Source organism: Malaclemys terrapin, chromosome 7 (assembly GCF_027887155.1).
Source record: "Malaclemys terrapin pileata isolate rMalTer1 chromosome 7, rMalTer1.hap1, whole genome shotgun sequence".
Taxonomy (NCBI): domain Eukaryota; kingdom Metazoa; phylum Chordata; order Testudines; family Emydidae; genus Malaclemys; species Malaclemys terrapin.
The window spans coordinates 18,866,524-18,881,349 of record NC_071511.1 but is presented as its reverse complement, the minus strand read 5'-3'; the positions used below and the strand labels follow the sequence as shown (position 1 = coordinate 18,881,349).

The 14,826-nt window shown below is 42.6% G+C and overlaps 1 protein-coding gene across 2 annotated transcripts in view; it reads left to right on the top strand.

Moving 5' to 3' along the window:
• Positions 1 to 13,897, top strand: part of TMCC1 (transmembrane and coiled-coil domain family 1) — a 200,536-nt gene extending 186,639 nt beyond the window's left edge. For both annotated transcript variants that reach the window (XM_054035730.1, XM_054035729.1), the window contains 2 exons: positions 6,034 to 6,169; positions 9,642 to 13,897. In XM_054035730.1, coding sequence (XP_053891705.1) covers positions 6,034 to 6,169; positions 9,642 to 9,956 — 451 coding nt within the window. In that variant the 3' untranslated portion in view covers positions 9,957 to 13,897. The remainder of the gene's footprint in view (positions 1 to 6,033; positions 6,170 to 9,641) is intronic.
• Positions 13,898 to 14,826: the final 929 nt, after the last annotated feature.

The window sequence follows — 14,826 nt, the reverse complement described above, 5'->3', positions numbered from 1 at the left end:
GAAGAAACCCTGCCTCCTCCAACCATTCAGACGAGGACCTGCATCTGGCTAGGAAAATGGGAACAGTGAAGCCTAACCCCAACCCTTCCTCCCATATGTCCAGCAGCTCCCTCAGAAGGCATGCTATTGTCAATGTATCCAAAGACCCGGGTTCTGTGCCCCCCTGCTCCACAGTGGCAAAAGAAGGTTAAATAGAATGTATTGTCAATCATTCCACACAACAGTTGCATTCCCAGTGCAGAGATGGTGTGGAAGCAGAGGGTATCCCTGTAGTTTACATATCTCATGTCCGCCATTTTGTAGGGGGCAGAAGGGAGGTGGAGCCATTCCAACAGCAGTGTCTCCTACCCTCCAGTGCCTTAAGCTCTACAGAGTATCAGCCAAGGAGGAGAAGGTGGAGAAAGCCACAGCGGGGAAGTAGTAGGTACCATGGCTGCACTCCAAAGGCCTCAGTGGAGCAACCCGGAGGGGTGGCAGCTATTGCAGCAGCACCTCCCTCAGCCAGTGCCACTGGTACAAAGAAAAGGGTGCCGAAAGGAACCCACTCCTCTCCATCAGTTACAGGCTCCACCTACCAAAGCCAAGTAGTCTCCCCATCAAAACACGTTGGATCTTACTCCTCACACTCTAGGACTCCTCCCCAGCAGTATCTTGCTATGGCTTTGTAGGCAGGTCCCCTGCCAGCTTCTCCAGGCACCAGAGCCCAGATCCGATGGAATTCTTGAGCTGTGCCTTCTAAGGTCTCTGAGAAAAACAAGAAATGAGAGGGGACCCAACTCTTCACCCCAAAGGGGAGGACAGCAGCCAGGGATTAGTGTAGATTTGCACCATGTCTTCAGCATCACCTTCTAGCTCTCTTAGAGATGCTGGTGTCCTGGAAGCCATGTGAAAGGGTTTAGGCTACTGTAATCTTGAAGTGGCAGTGAGTTTTCTGTATGTTTTGCAAACCTGGATGGCCCAAGCCAGTGTCGTCATCAAATTCTCTTTTGTTGTGATCAGGCTTTTGCTTGATACCAGAGCCCAGCACAAGAGCTCATTTCCAGTGCTCATCATTAGGGCCCTATCAAATTTTCGGTCCGTTTTAGTCAATTTCACGGTCATAGGATTTTAAAAATCGTAAATGTCATGATTTCAGCTATTGAAGGGGTCTTGACCCATAAAGGAGCTGTGGGGGGGAAGAGGGTTGCGAAACAGCTTCTGCACTGCTGCTGGTGGCGGCGCTGGCTTCAGAGCTTGGCAGCTGGAGAGCAGCGGCTGCTGGCAGGGAGCCCACCTCTGAAGTCAGCACCACCACCAGCAGCCACACAGAAGTAAGGATGGCATGGTATGGTATTGCCACCCTTACTTTTGCACTGCTACCTGCAGAGCTTGGCCCTCAGTCAGCAGCTGTCACTCTCCGGCCGCCTGGCTCTGAAGGCAGCAGCACAGAAGTAAGGGTGGCATGGCATGGTATCGTATTGCCACCCTTACTTCTGTGCTCCTGCTGGTGAGGCGCTGCCTTCAGAGCTGGGCGCCCGGCCAATAGCCGCTGCTCTCCAGCTGCCCAGCTCTAGGGCAGTGCAGAAGTAAGGATGGTAATACTGCGACCCCTCCTAAAATAACCTTGTGACCCCGCCTGCAACTCCCTTTTGGGTCAGGACCCTCAATTTGAGAAATACTGGTCTCCCCTGCAAAATCTGTATAGTATAGGGTAAAAGCACCCACAAGACAAGATTTCATTGTCCGTGATGCATTTTTCAAGGACATGAATTTGGTAGGGCCCTACGTTTTATCCTACGGTCCCTTAGCAAAGTGATGTGAAGTCTGATCTGCCAATCCATAATAAAGAGAGGTTCTGCTTGTTTGTTTCAATTTAGTATTTTGTTGGACACATGAAGCACTAGCCATCCATATTTAGGTAACAATGCTGCATACAAACTACAGCACAAGCAAAATGGCAGCCTGAACTAATACAATATAGGCAGTCGGGCTTTAATATTTTGTCAGCTGAGCTAGTTAGTCCTGCTAAATACTTTGCCCAAGGCCATAGAGGAAGCCACTGTCCTAGCTCAGATTAGAACTCTGGAACGCCTGACTCCTAGTCCTGTTGTTAGTCCACTCTTTTTCCTTAAAATAAATCCTCCAGGGAAGATGGAGACACAGATTGTGGTTTAATTTATCAGGCTGGGGATTTGTATTGATCATACCTGGCCTTAAAAGCTATGAATAGCTAACAGGTGTGTGCTATTTCTGGAGAACCTTTCAGATACTAGCACAAAGTGCAGATGTTCTAAAATACTTCTTAATTTAAAAAAAAAAAAGAGAGAGAGAGAACCTCTTGCTGAGTGTTTACATCTGTCTTGGCAATTGGAAGAATACAAGCGCTATAATCTTTTTCCATCAAACTTCTGTGTCCAGCTCAGTCTTCTTAAATTCCTTCCCACCCCAACCCTTTTTTGCAGGTGGATGGCCTTTGTTTTATGTTGCCTTAGTTTCTATTTACCAGCCAATACTTACACTGCAGGTTTTCCCGTGACCTGCCTGATTCCCTCCCCTTTTCAGCTCTTGACTATCAGTATAGCTCTTGTGCTAACTAGCCCTGGGGTGGGGTGGGGTGGTATTAGTGCAGTCTCTCCAGTTCTTCCTGTGTCTGTCTTTTTATTTCCCCTGCACTGCAGGTTGCTCCAGCTGTCCCAGTGTACACATTGCCAAGGCTGTGTGAAAGCCTGTGCTACCTGCCCATTGGCCAGCTGATATGGCCTCAGGCAGTTTAACCACTCCTCTTAGAATTGAATCATCCAGAAAGGAAGATCCTGCTCTGGTCCTCTGCAGTCTTTCTTTTTCAGCTGGAACAAACTCCAATATAGCCTGTTGCTTATCTCATCCTTTGAAAGGTGGCAGTTGTTTACTGAGAGAAGCAGGGACTTTCCGTTCTGTGGAGAACCCGAAATAAAGCTCCTGCGGAGTTTTTTTTCATGGTTCCTGTCCCATTAGGGGAACCTGTTTGCACACAGCAAAATCATGAGCTCATATAGTTGGGATGTGTCCAGCTCACGGGGGGGGGAGGGTTTAAGCCAGGCCAGCATCACTGGAAAGGACAGTTAGCTCTCGCAGAAACCCATTGACCAAATTGCTACAATATTATGCGTTAATTTTTGTATCCGATTCTTTTGTCGTTGGAACTGGTTTGACCTCATACTAATTATATTTGTTTAAAAGACGGCTGGGATAACCTTTGACTTCTAGAACTACTGGGCCAGATTTTCAGTTTTATGGTTGACGAGTAAAAAGAAATGGCAGCTCTTAAAATCTGCTCAGGGGCTAGGAATGTTAAATAGCCCATTGAGGATTAGCACAGATGAGGCAGCCAGATGTGTCTGATAAAGGAAAATTATCACATGGATGTTACCACCCTCACATATGTTGTGTGTGTATGTGTATGTGTGTATATATAGAGAGAGACCCTCTTTACAGATGACTTTACAAGGGACAAAATAAGGCATTTACTTTGTAATACCACCTAATCTAAACTTCTCTCTTTTCTCAAATCAATTTTGGCTCCCAGTCCTGCGTTTTTGTCATAAGACCAACTCTTCATCTTTTCCAATGTGATAGCCCAAAAAAACCCCAACTCTTAAACTCACAGATGTTACAAACAAAATAGGAAATTAAAATCAAATAAACAGAGTAAGGTTAGTCCCAATAAGTATATCTAAAATCTGTATATTGGATAATTGTTGAGTTGGAGTATGGGAACAAATCAATCTGCAAAAGCTGGGGATGGCTCCTTCCTGTAAGTGGGGACAGCATTGTTAAGTTAGCAAGCAGGAGTCACTGAGGTTCATTTTGGTTTCGGAATAAACCAGTAGCCCTGCATTCCAGGGTCCAGGAAGCATGATGCCAGCTTCTTTGCTAATTATGTTAGCCCAAATCCTGAGGTTTACAGATTTGCAGGGTTTTCTTATGTTTCCGGTCGATTGATATATGTTCTGAAGTTATCCAAATCCAGTTGTTTGTAATAAAACAGGATTTAAGATTCCTGGCAACAACTGTTCTATGGTGTATGTCTCTTATAAAGACATAATCACTGTATTTTTTGTAAAAGTTCAAGTCCCTTTTGGTTTAACAAACCCTTTGGAAAAGCTTGAAATTTGAAGTATTAACATGCAGAATACTTTCCCTCCTAATTTATGCTGCACGTAGGGGTTTGTATTGATTTTTTTTGGGGGGGGGGGTGTTAATTTAGATCCTGAGTGCTTGGCTGGTGGCAGACTATTTTTTTAATTAAGTATTTTGGGGAAAGGGAAGTGAGGTGGGAGCAACCAGCTATATTATAAATAACTGGCCAAACTTTTCACCAATCCATCTCTACATTGCTACTCATGTTGTTTGATTCCCCGGTGCTGACAAGGTGCTTTTGTTGTCTTTCTTTTGTTTTTTCCAATGGTGTATCTTGACAACGAAGATGCCTGGGAACTTTTTTCAGAATGAGCAGCATCAGTCAGTGATGTGCTCTTGCATCCCAACTGGTTGACCATGTATGATTGTCATTGTTTGAGACTCTCAGGTACCAAAGCTGTCTGTTTCAACCACAAACTACACCTCTACCCCGATATAACGCGACCCAGTATAACATGAATTTGAATATGACGCAGTAAAGCAGCGCTCCGGGGGGGCGGGGCTGCGCACTCCGGCGGATCAAAGCAAGTTGGATATAACGCGGTTTCACTTATAACGCAGTAAGAATTTTTGGCTCCTGAGGACAGCGTTATATTGGGGTAGAGGTGTACCTTAAAAAGTCAGGTCTTTAAGTAAAGCCCCACTATTTGAGGTAACAAACATCTTCTGAGTTTTGTTCTTTTCATTGCAAAAAATTAATGCTAAAGGTATCTCAGGTTCATAGAGTCAGAAGCCTGTGAGTCAGTCAGCCACTATTTGTTAGTGAACCATCAAATATTAACTCTAACAGGAGAGCAGAAGTTTTATGTTGCATTGTGAGTGTTCTCACAATAGCTACCACTCATGCAGTTGAACCAGTGGTAGTAATGGAGGGAAACTTTAGAGGGGAAAAAAGGCCAGTCTAAACAGTGCCTATGATTTAGGATTTCTGGGTCCTTGTTCTCTGTTCTTCAGTTTACTCTTCAGAAAGTATGTGAATATTTTAACTAAATTCACAGAGGATATTGAAACCTAATTGCTTGTAAAGCACTTTGAAATCTTCAAATGAAAGGGCTATGTATAAATGCAAAATACTTCACATTTGATAGGTTACAATTGCATTGTGGGATTAGTGCTGCACAATTACTGCATGTTTTGCTAATAGAAGAGACTTTTTTCACCTTTAGAATAACTCACATTTCAAACCTTTGTCCCCGAAATGGGAATCACTTGCAGTCCGCTTGCAACTGGAAATCTTAAAAAATTAGTCGACAAGCTACTGATTTACATGTTCTTCTCATAAATAATAGAACATGGTAATTTTGCCAATCAGACAGAATCACTCTCAGAAAAAAATCTATCCATGTGATCTTACATGTAGTGATGTAATGCCAAACAAGACCATCACATTCTCTGACTTAGACATCAGTCTTATTAATTACTGAGTTGTTATCCTCCACATTGCTTCACTGAGTATAACGGGGCGAGGTGGGGGGAGAAACTGTGTGTTAGTGTTGTATGGAGGGTGATTGGTGATTAAAACACAAGACTGAGACTAAGGAGTTCTGAATTCTATTTCCACATCTGTCCTTAACTTCCTTTGTAAACTTGGGAAAGTCATTTAGTCTCTCTGTGCCTGTTTCTCCCTCTTTGAAATAGGGCTGTTTGCCTACCTCATGGGCAAGATTTACCTATCTCACAGTGAGGAGGCATAGTTTGTTGTCCGAAATCACTCTGAGATCCACAGAGTGAAGGGGCAAGGAAAAGGTAAATAATTTAATATCAGCCATGCTGATTTTCAAGGAAAATCTCCACGATTCATCTCTTGATTCTTGTTGGTGTAATTTTACCTTTGTGTTCTCACTAAAATAACTCCCCTACGTTTCTCACTTCTAGATGTGAACGACTAGAAGAGCAGCTAAATGACCTGACAGAGCTCCACCAGAATGAGATCCTTAATCTAAAGCAAGAGTTGGCCAGCATGGAAGAGAAAATAGCTTATCAGTCCTATGAGCGAGCTCGAGACATCCAGGTTGGTGAGAGGCTGGGCTTAGCAAGTTCCTGCTTCCACTTCAGAATACTCAAGCACGCAGTAGCAATGGCTATATATATGGAGATATATCTATCTCATAGAACTGGAAAGGACCCTGAAGGGTCGTCGAGTCGAGTCCAGCCCCCTGCCTTCACTAGCAGGACCAAGTACTGATTTTGCCCCAGATCCCTAAGTGGTCCCCTCAAGGACTGAACTCACAACCCTGGGTTTAGCAAGCCAATGCTCAAACCACTGAGCTATCCCTCCCCCCTATTTCCCTAGTTTTCCAAAATGTTCTTGGTTCCATATGTGTGTGTTTTAATAGCAGTATAACAAAGGCTAATGGGAGAGTCATGCACCTTGAGCTTTCAAGAGCACCTTAATCTACCTTTAGCTCTCAAAATTCTCTAACAGCCTTGATGCAGGGGAAGTCATTGTGTATTTGCCAACTATATATGCATGACTGTTCATGTATCCATGTTCAGAGGAACCTGCCCCATCATGGGATTTTTTAGGTTATGGCCCAGTGGGAACGTGCTCCCATTTTTGGCGGTGGCCATAATACAAGTATTTGCACATGTATTGGAAACCAGTGGGCAGAGACATGAGCAGGAAGTTTTTATGGTAGTGTTCCCAGTAGACTGCTCTAGGGCGTGTCACTAATTTTTGAGCAATCAGCACAGATATTGAAGGGAAAACAGTGGCTGGCTTTCTGTATCCATTGTGTTCAGTCAGGAAAAAAAATCCATTCTGTTTTTCATGCCCAAATAAGGAGGTGTTTGCAAGAGAAGTTTCTTTCAGTATGTGAAGTATCTAGAGTCCAGTAGCCTGTGGAAACGGGATTTATAGAGTTGGAGGAGCTTCTGCAGACAAAAGTCAAGTGATCTGGGAAAGTACCTGGGCTTTAGCTAAGCCTTACAAAGGCCCATTTAGAAACAAGCTCTAAGCTATTTTAAATTCACATTGTTGGTTTAAACAGGCTTCTCAGTTTTGAGGAAAGGACTTGGGATATTTTTTGTGTGTGAGGAGAATTTTAGGTCAAAGTGCAGTCTGTCCTTTGCACAGATGAGTCTTACAAGCTAGTTCCACCAGACAGGGGCAGTGATATCTTTTGGGCTACATTTGTTGACCCAACTGCACGATTGGTTGAATCAGTTTTGCCTATTGCTTTCCAATTATGTAACCTCTGGGAAGCCCTCGATAAGTTGACCTCCACAGCAATATCAGAGTTTTACGCAATAGTGCAGAAATGTAACAAGTAACAATGACCTTTCTAGAGTAAAGCTAAAATAAATAAATGTCTGGGGACAGTGGTACCATGGCCTTTACCCTATCAAATATCAGATTTTCACTTTTAAATGTGCTACAGGGACCCGGCTGTACACCTCTCTCAAATTTACCCAGGCAGGAGAAAAGAGTAGGACAGGAAGCTTAAAATGAGGTGGGATTCATCAGTAGCCTTTTCCTTAACCTCAGTTTCATGATTCAGCATTTCTGATGTACATTTTCCATGTTGATGAGGCACTTTGTAAACATGACTTAATCCTCAATGCTGCTGTGAGAGAGGTAAATCTTAGTCCTATTTTTCAGATGAGGAAACTGAGTAACTTGCCTGAAGTGACAGAACAGAGACTATAATTCAGGAAATCCTGGCTCTCAGTCCTGTGATCCACCCACTAGCCAGTGCTGCATTCTTCAGCACACCAGATTTAGGCAGGGTGGTGACATGACACAATTGGGAGAGAGAGTTCATTTGGCTAAATAGGAAATCAATGTACAACTTCTCATAATAGGGTACTGAAATCTAATTTTAAAAATAATGAAGTGGTAGATAGAACCTGTTTCTCCCTGGACTCTGGCCTAATGGTTGCTCTGTAGTCTGCAGCACAGTGTAGGATACCTGAGTTCGGATTTATCGTAGTGGAAATAAGATTGCTCAAAAGTGGCTCCCCAAGCCAATTAGGGATCATCTCTGAGTGCTGCTCAGTTCAAATGAGGGGTTCCTCAGGGTTGTGAGAATGATGGCCACTGGGGAAAAGGAGGAAGAATCAGAGACAATATTTTAGAAAATGTTGGTAAAAGGAGCTAGATTAACAGCCCTGGACATTGGGCTCTGGACAACAGCCCTCTCGCTCCAAAACAGGCAAAGTAAAGGCAGAAGTAACGCAAGAGTCTCTTACGCGAAGGGATTATCTCTAGGAACAAGAGGGGATAATTCAGTTTCCATAGCCCATTCAGTCCTACATATCTCTGAGATTGCCAACCAAGGTAACACAATGAGTGCCACACACTCATTTTGCATAGGATGCTGTCAGATGGTACCTACTGACCCAAATGGCATTAGAACAGAGGAATAAAAAATTGAAAAGCTCCCATCTCTGATTTCTCTAAGCAGAATCTGGTTTTGTTTCTAAAATGTCTGATAGCACTGAAGAGGTGGAAAATGCTTTTGCCTCTGTTACAACCCTGGTTGAATTTCCTCTGGTGAGCAGTCACCAGGCTGGGGTATTAGACCCAACCCACACGAGCGCTCTGGTTCATAGTTTAATTCATTGGGAACTAGGTGACGGTTACAGGAAATACCAGATGGGCTTTGCAAAGTAGCTTCTTAAACACCCACACACTTCACTATTAGGAGGTACATGTGATTTACAGATCTGTGGAAGAGTAACAAACACCTGAACACAAGACCCTCCATTCAGTGTCCTTGCCATTCCTGAATATCATTTGGATTTTGGTCAGTGTCCTGCAGGGGACCAGATCCCTCCCAGCCAACCTTACTCATTCTGGCAGAGAGAGTCTCTTTTTTTGAAACCAGTTTCTAACACCTCGTGGTCCTTCTGGTGAGTTTTTCCATTCTCCCACCCTCTGTGGGATTGCTTAGAGGTTCATTAACAGTAAGCGGAGGAGGGCCTCCATCATCCTAATATGGGAAGCTTATTCAATTGTTGATGATCTTCATTCAGGGTTAGACAGCTACGTGTCAGGTTCCTCCAACACAAGAGGGATGATGCAGTCTAATAAAACTGTTCCAATATACAGTGAAACACAAGTTAACACTCAAAAGGGAGGCTGAAATAAAACATGGTGGGTTTTTTCCACAAAATCAATTTGAGGAAGCAGATATAACCCCTAGCCTGTCACACACGTGAAAACCACAGTAAATCAAGAATTTAAAGTCAATGGAGCAGTCAGTGGAGAAACACTCGTAAATGAGATCAGAATCAGGTATTTTGCTGCAACCTGCAGTTCCTACTTAATGAGGGACACTCATAAATCATGAGAAATGGCACGGGGTTCCTCTGCTCCTGCTGCAGGATATGAAATCAGTTTGGGTGACTCATATCCTGCAGCAGATGAGCAGGACCCAAAGAATGTAGCCACATGACAGTAGGCACCAATTAGTCTTTAAGTACCACTGTGATTCACCATGTGAACACTGAAAACATAACCATTCCATTCTTCCCAACAGGAGGCGCTAGAAGCCTGTCAGACCAGGATCTCCAAGATGGAACTTCAGCAGCAACAGCAACAAGTGGTGCAGCTGGAGGGCCTGGAAAATGCCACTGCCAGAAACCTGCTGGGTAAATTCATCAACATCCTTCTGGCGGTCATGGCTGTTCTCCTAGTCTTCGTCTCTACCGTGGCCAACTGCGTTGTCCCCCTCATGAAAACTCGCAACAGGACGTTCAGCACTTTATTTGTGGTGGTTTTCATTGCCTTTATGTGGAAGCACTGGGACGCCGTCGCTGGCTACTTGGAACGATTCTTGTCGCCCCCCAGATGATGGCGCAAGGAATCAGCTGCATCGCCCCACTGACCCACCTACCCTGGCGCTCACGGGCAAGTGAGCGCAGCAAAGATTAGTCAGCAACTCTTCCGCTGAAATTTTAAAGTGTCCGAGTGAATTTGTTTACATTTAGAATAACATTTTTCTCTGCGAGATGCATTGCAATAGTATTTTTTAGATTTTATTCAAGAACTCTTTTTGGCAAGAATCCTGGATAATTTTTATGTAGCATGGTTCTCTTTGGATGCAAATCTTAAGATTCTTAAGTGTACAAAAGAATAAATTAAAAATTTGGAGCACACCAATGGGCAATTTAAATTATGGCTTGAACTACAGTACTAAACCTGTTAGGAAGAGGAGAACATGGTTAGCTTAAAAATAGCAAAGATTAAGCTAGTGTGCACAGCCTTGTACAATGGTACCACAGCGAATCTGTAACGCTAATGTTTACTGTGAAGCCTGCTCACATTCCATGTCCGAATGTATGGATTCAGGGTGGCTTGTTTTTTTCCTTAATGAGAGAAAAAACAACGCACGGATCTCCCCCAACTCAGCTTCTGGGTCGGCCATTTGTGCTGACCTGACATACAATAATTTTCTAGGAGGCCTGTTAAGTCTTGCTAAGCATACAAAGTGGAAGCGTCATGCTGTACACACAGTAACTGCACAGTCATACTACAGTATTTTGAAGTAGCCCTTTAAATACTTATCTTTAAGCAAAAGCCCTTGGTCGCACTTTTAAGGTTTTTTTTATATATGTATATTCACAGATTTAAAAAAAATCCGAACAGCATACTTGAAGAGTGTAATACTCAAACTCTCAGTGCTTCCTTATTGTTTCTATAATAGGATTTTTTATTATAATTATTATTATTATTATTGGGGGTTTTTTTGGAAGGGGTTGGGAGGGTCATTATTTTCCTCTTTAATAAAGAAGTGATGTTTTTTAAATGAAGAATTGCGTGAATAATTAAGTGTGAGCAGTCTTGTCCTGAAACAGTTTTGAGGAGGACGGAAAGTAGTTTCCTCTTGACACCGGTCTGAGGAAGGAAGATCTATTCCCATGCCATTTAACTGTCCTCCTGGGCTTGCAGATGCAGCATCATGATAACTTCCTCCTTCTCCGCACATTTTTGTCATGCAATTTTTTTCCTGTCCTTTTTGTGGGTGTGAGAGAGGCATGGGGTGTTAGATTTCTCATTCCCAAATCTGTCCACCTGGCCTCAGAATGTTTTCCTTAGAACAAGGAATTTCTCCTCATCCCTTTTTGGGGAAAGACAGATTCTTAAAGAGAGAATAACTATTAAAAGGATAGTTCGTTTAAACAACTGATCCTCTCATATTATCCCTGATAATTTATTTTTAAATGCACCTCTGATAACTGAAACCAAAGTTGTCATCCCATTAGACTGTGGTAAGATCATTGTCTTTATGTTTAGAACTTCTTTGTATGCTGTGTATCCATGTAGCCTGCCACATAGAGCCCCCTTTCCTGCAGCCGTGAAGGCAAGGACTTAATACAGTTCCGTTGTCAAAGCACTAGAGGAAATGTCAGTTACAAATATGACTCAAGTCACAGCAACATCTTTTCCCAGTGATCTGTTGTTACTGGCAAGTTTTCATATTGAAGGATTTTTTAAAAAAAAATCTGGCTCAGTATCTGTTTCCACTGGAAAAAGTCGTTTTTAGTTCCAGTGAAAGTCCTTGAGCACAAATAAGACTCGTGGATTCTCTTTCACATGGTTTGCAGTATTTAATCAGACTTGTTCTCCTTCTCCCTTGGCCTAAATTCTATGTAGGAACCAAATTATGGCCAAGTGACTTAAAATGATATGTAATAGCAAGTATAGGAATTCATGCTATTGTGCCTACCCTAAGCCCCAGGAAATTCCCCAGATCTAGGTTAGCACCTCCCTCTCTGCTGGGAAGAAGGTCCTAATACTCTGATCACTGCCAGCCAGGAGAGGAAAGTTCTCTGCTGCCCAACCATCCTTGTTCCTCCTTCAGAGATTGTTTGTCACCTTTTAGCCACACTTCTGTCTTTAAACTCAGGTACCCTGTGACAATTCCAGCACACCTCACTTTGTCACTGTGCACTAATCCACTACTGTCTTTGTTAAAAACAAGTTGCCAGTTGCAACTGACTCAAGCCAAAAATAATCATTTCTATTTCCACAAAAGTTGCAGATAGAGAGCAGGTATATATAAACAATTCCCTTAACAGATGACAGTTGCCAGCTACGGCAAAACTCAGTGGGGTTTAATGCCCTTGTCTGACTAAATTAGATCTGTAATTTTCATCCACCCATATAAAAATACTCTGTTCCTGTTAGGTTTCCTCAGAAACAAAGTAGGGAGATCAGAGTAATAAACCCTTGACACATGATCTAAGAGCTTTGTTGCCTCAATATTTCTGAAGCCCAGTTTTTGCACCTCTTTATAGTTTAGGTCACACTATAAAAGTTTACAGTTGGTTTAGTGCATGAACAAACTTGGGAATGAATTAAAAGCCAGCCGATCTTTACACTCATTTATCCCACATCCTGGTAATGTCTGAAGGAAGTATTTGCCTGTTTTCTGCTAGGTACCCTACCTTCAGTTACAGTCTCTGGGTGTTGTTGTGTTTAATCTTCTTTAGTAAAGAAGCAATTTGCCAGAAGTAATGGAACGTTCACCCCAAAACTGTTTTGTGAAGGCCATTTACTTGGTCCTGGACAATGTTGTCTGTCTGTGTGTCTCTCTCCAACAGTTTTCCATTCCAAAAAGTTGTCTGCAGTTAATGCCATATGTGATGCTGCATCCATTTTTATTTTTTAATATTCTAACAGGACTAGTGTGAGGTTTTTTTTGCCTTTCATTAGCAGAATGTTTGGTTTATTTCCTCCCCCTTCAATCGGAAGTTCTGTGATGACTTCTAATAGTTTAACAATGATTATATTGTTGAAAATGTGATTCTAGCTTTAAAGCTCCTTTTCCTTGTATGTGGGTTGTGTTCATTCTCTTTAAGGTGAAGCATTCCTGGATGACTTGTAGAAGACAGTATCTTCCATGGGTGTGTGTGCATGTGAACCTTTTATCATCCTTCCCTATGTATGTAAACTTGTGTGACCATCTCTTTGAGTTGCAGAACATTTCATGTTGGGAATCGAAACAATTCTGAAATTGCTTAGATATGTTTAGCACATATCACGGGGGCATATAAGGAAGGAGAGACTATAATCTGCATTAGTTCAAAAAGAAGTGACTGTTAAATGATATTCCATGGTTCAAATGAAGTTCACCTGCTCCCCCATCTCCTGTCTCGTGTTTTAAAAAAAAAAAAAAATTCCATTTTTAGACAGGTTTACAAAATTCTCCTTCCCTTGAGCTTCATTAATTTAATTATGCTGAGCATGTTCACAGCAATTACTTTATTGGTTTATTCCAATCTAGTGAATACTTAAGATCTGATCAGATTAAATGGTGAGTTCTGTACATTGTTGCACTGGGCCAGAAGAGAGACTGTCTTTCAGCTTTGAAAAATATGCATTTTTAAAATATTAAACAAAAAGCAGCATTATAACAGAAGAAGCCAAGCTATGAAGGGATCTGTGTTGAGATTGGATGGCTTTGCCAGTTTTAAGTGAATTCTGAATGTGGCTAGAGTTAAAAACCCTACGTGTGTCTGTGTTGTGTATGCCAGGTGGTATCGTAGTAGGCAATTGACTTAGCTGTAAGTGTGTTTTTTAAGTGTAAAAAAAATAAACAAAAACAGAAAAACTCACTTGCACGGTCTGAAAAGTACAGAAATGACACTTGTGAACGTAACACTGTAGTTTATAGATCTTAAGCTGCTAATTGTTGAGAGAGATTTACATATGTCTTGTCTGATCGTCACAGATTATCTGCGACACTTTTACTGTATATAAAAAAATTTAAATAAAGACCTCAGCTATTAACTGTTTGTGGTTTGGTTGTTTTCAAAGGTAGTGTGGGTGACTGAAGACAGGGAAATGGTGAGAGGGCCTATTGTAATGCACTGAGACATTTCATAACCACGTAGAATTCAAGTCAAGTTCTCCAGAAGTCCCCAAACTGGACACCACCCTGTAATCAAAGACATACAGGGTGGGCTATCACACAGGAAGAACCACCACCAATGTGTGTGGAGTCTTGGCCATTTCCCTCTGTCTAGCCATCTGTATTTATCTGGCCCCCATTATGGTGATAGGATACCCCACAATCTTTAGTGTATTTATCCTCACAACACCCTTGTGAAGTAGGGAGGTACTATTATCCCCATTTTACAGCTGGGGAACTGAAGCAAAGAGGGTACGTCCATACTGCAGCTCAAAGTGAGCCCCCTAGCCTGGATAGACAGACTTGCACTAGTGGGGATCATGCTAAAAATAGTCGTATCAATGATGTAGCTTGGGCTCTAAAGCCCATCCAACTCCGTAGGCTTGAGAGTCTGAGCTGCCACACCTGCACCGCTATTTAGTGAGTCTGACTACCAGGGCTGGGCAGCTCACTCCCAGCTGCAGTGTACATATACCCAGAGAGGCTAAATTACTTGCCCAAGGTCACACAGCCTATGGCAGAGCAAGGAATTGAACCTGGTCTCATAAGTCCCAAGCTAGCACTCTAATCACTCAACCATTCCTCCCAGTCTCTGGAACTCAATGCCCAGAATCCCTTTTGGTACTTGCACACATGGGAATGGACATGTGCACTAAGTTTGGCGTTACTGGAGGGGAGATTCGTACTCTTCTTGACTGTCAGCAAGCTGAGCAGTTTAAAAAAAAAAAAAAAAAGAAGCCATCCACTAGAGCAGTGGTTCTCAAACTAGGGCACCGCTTGTTCAAACTGGCCGGGCCCTCCAGGGGCT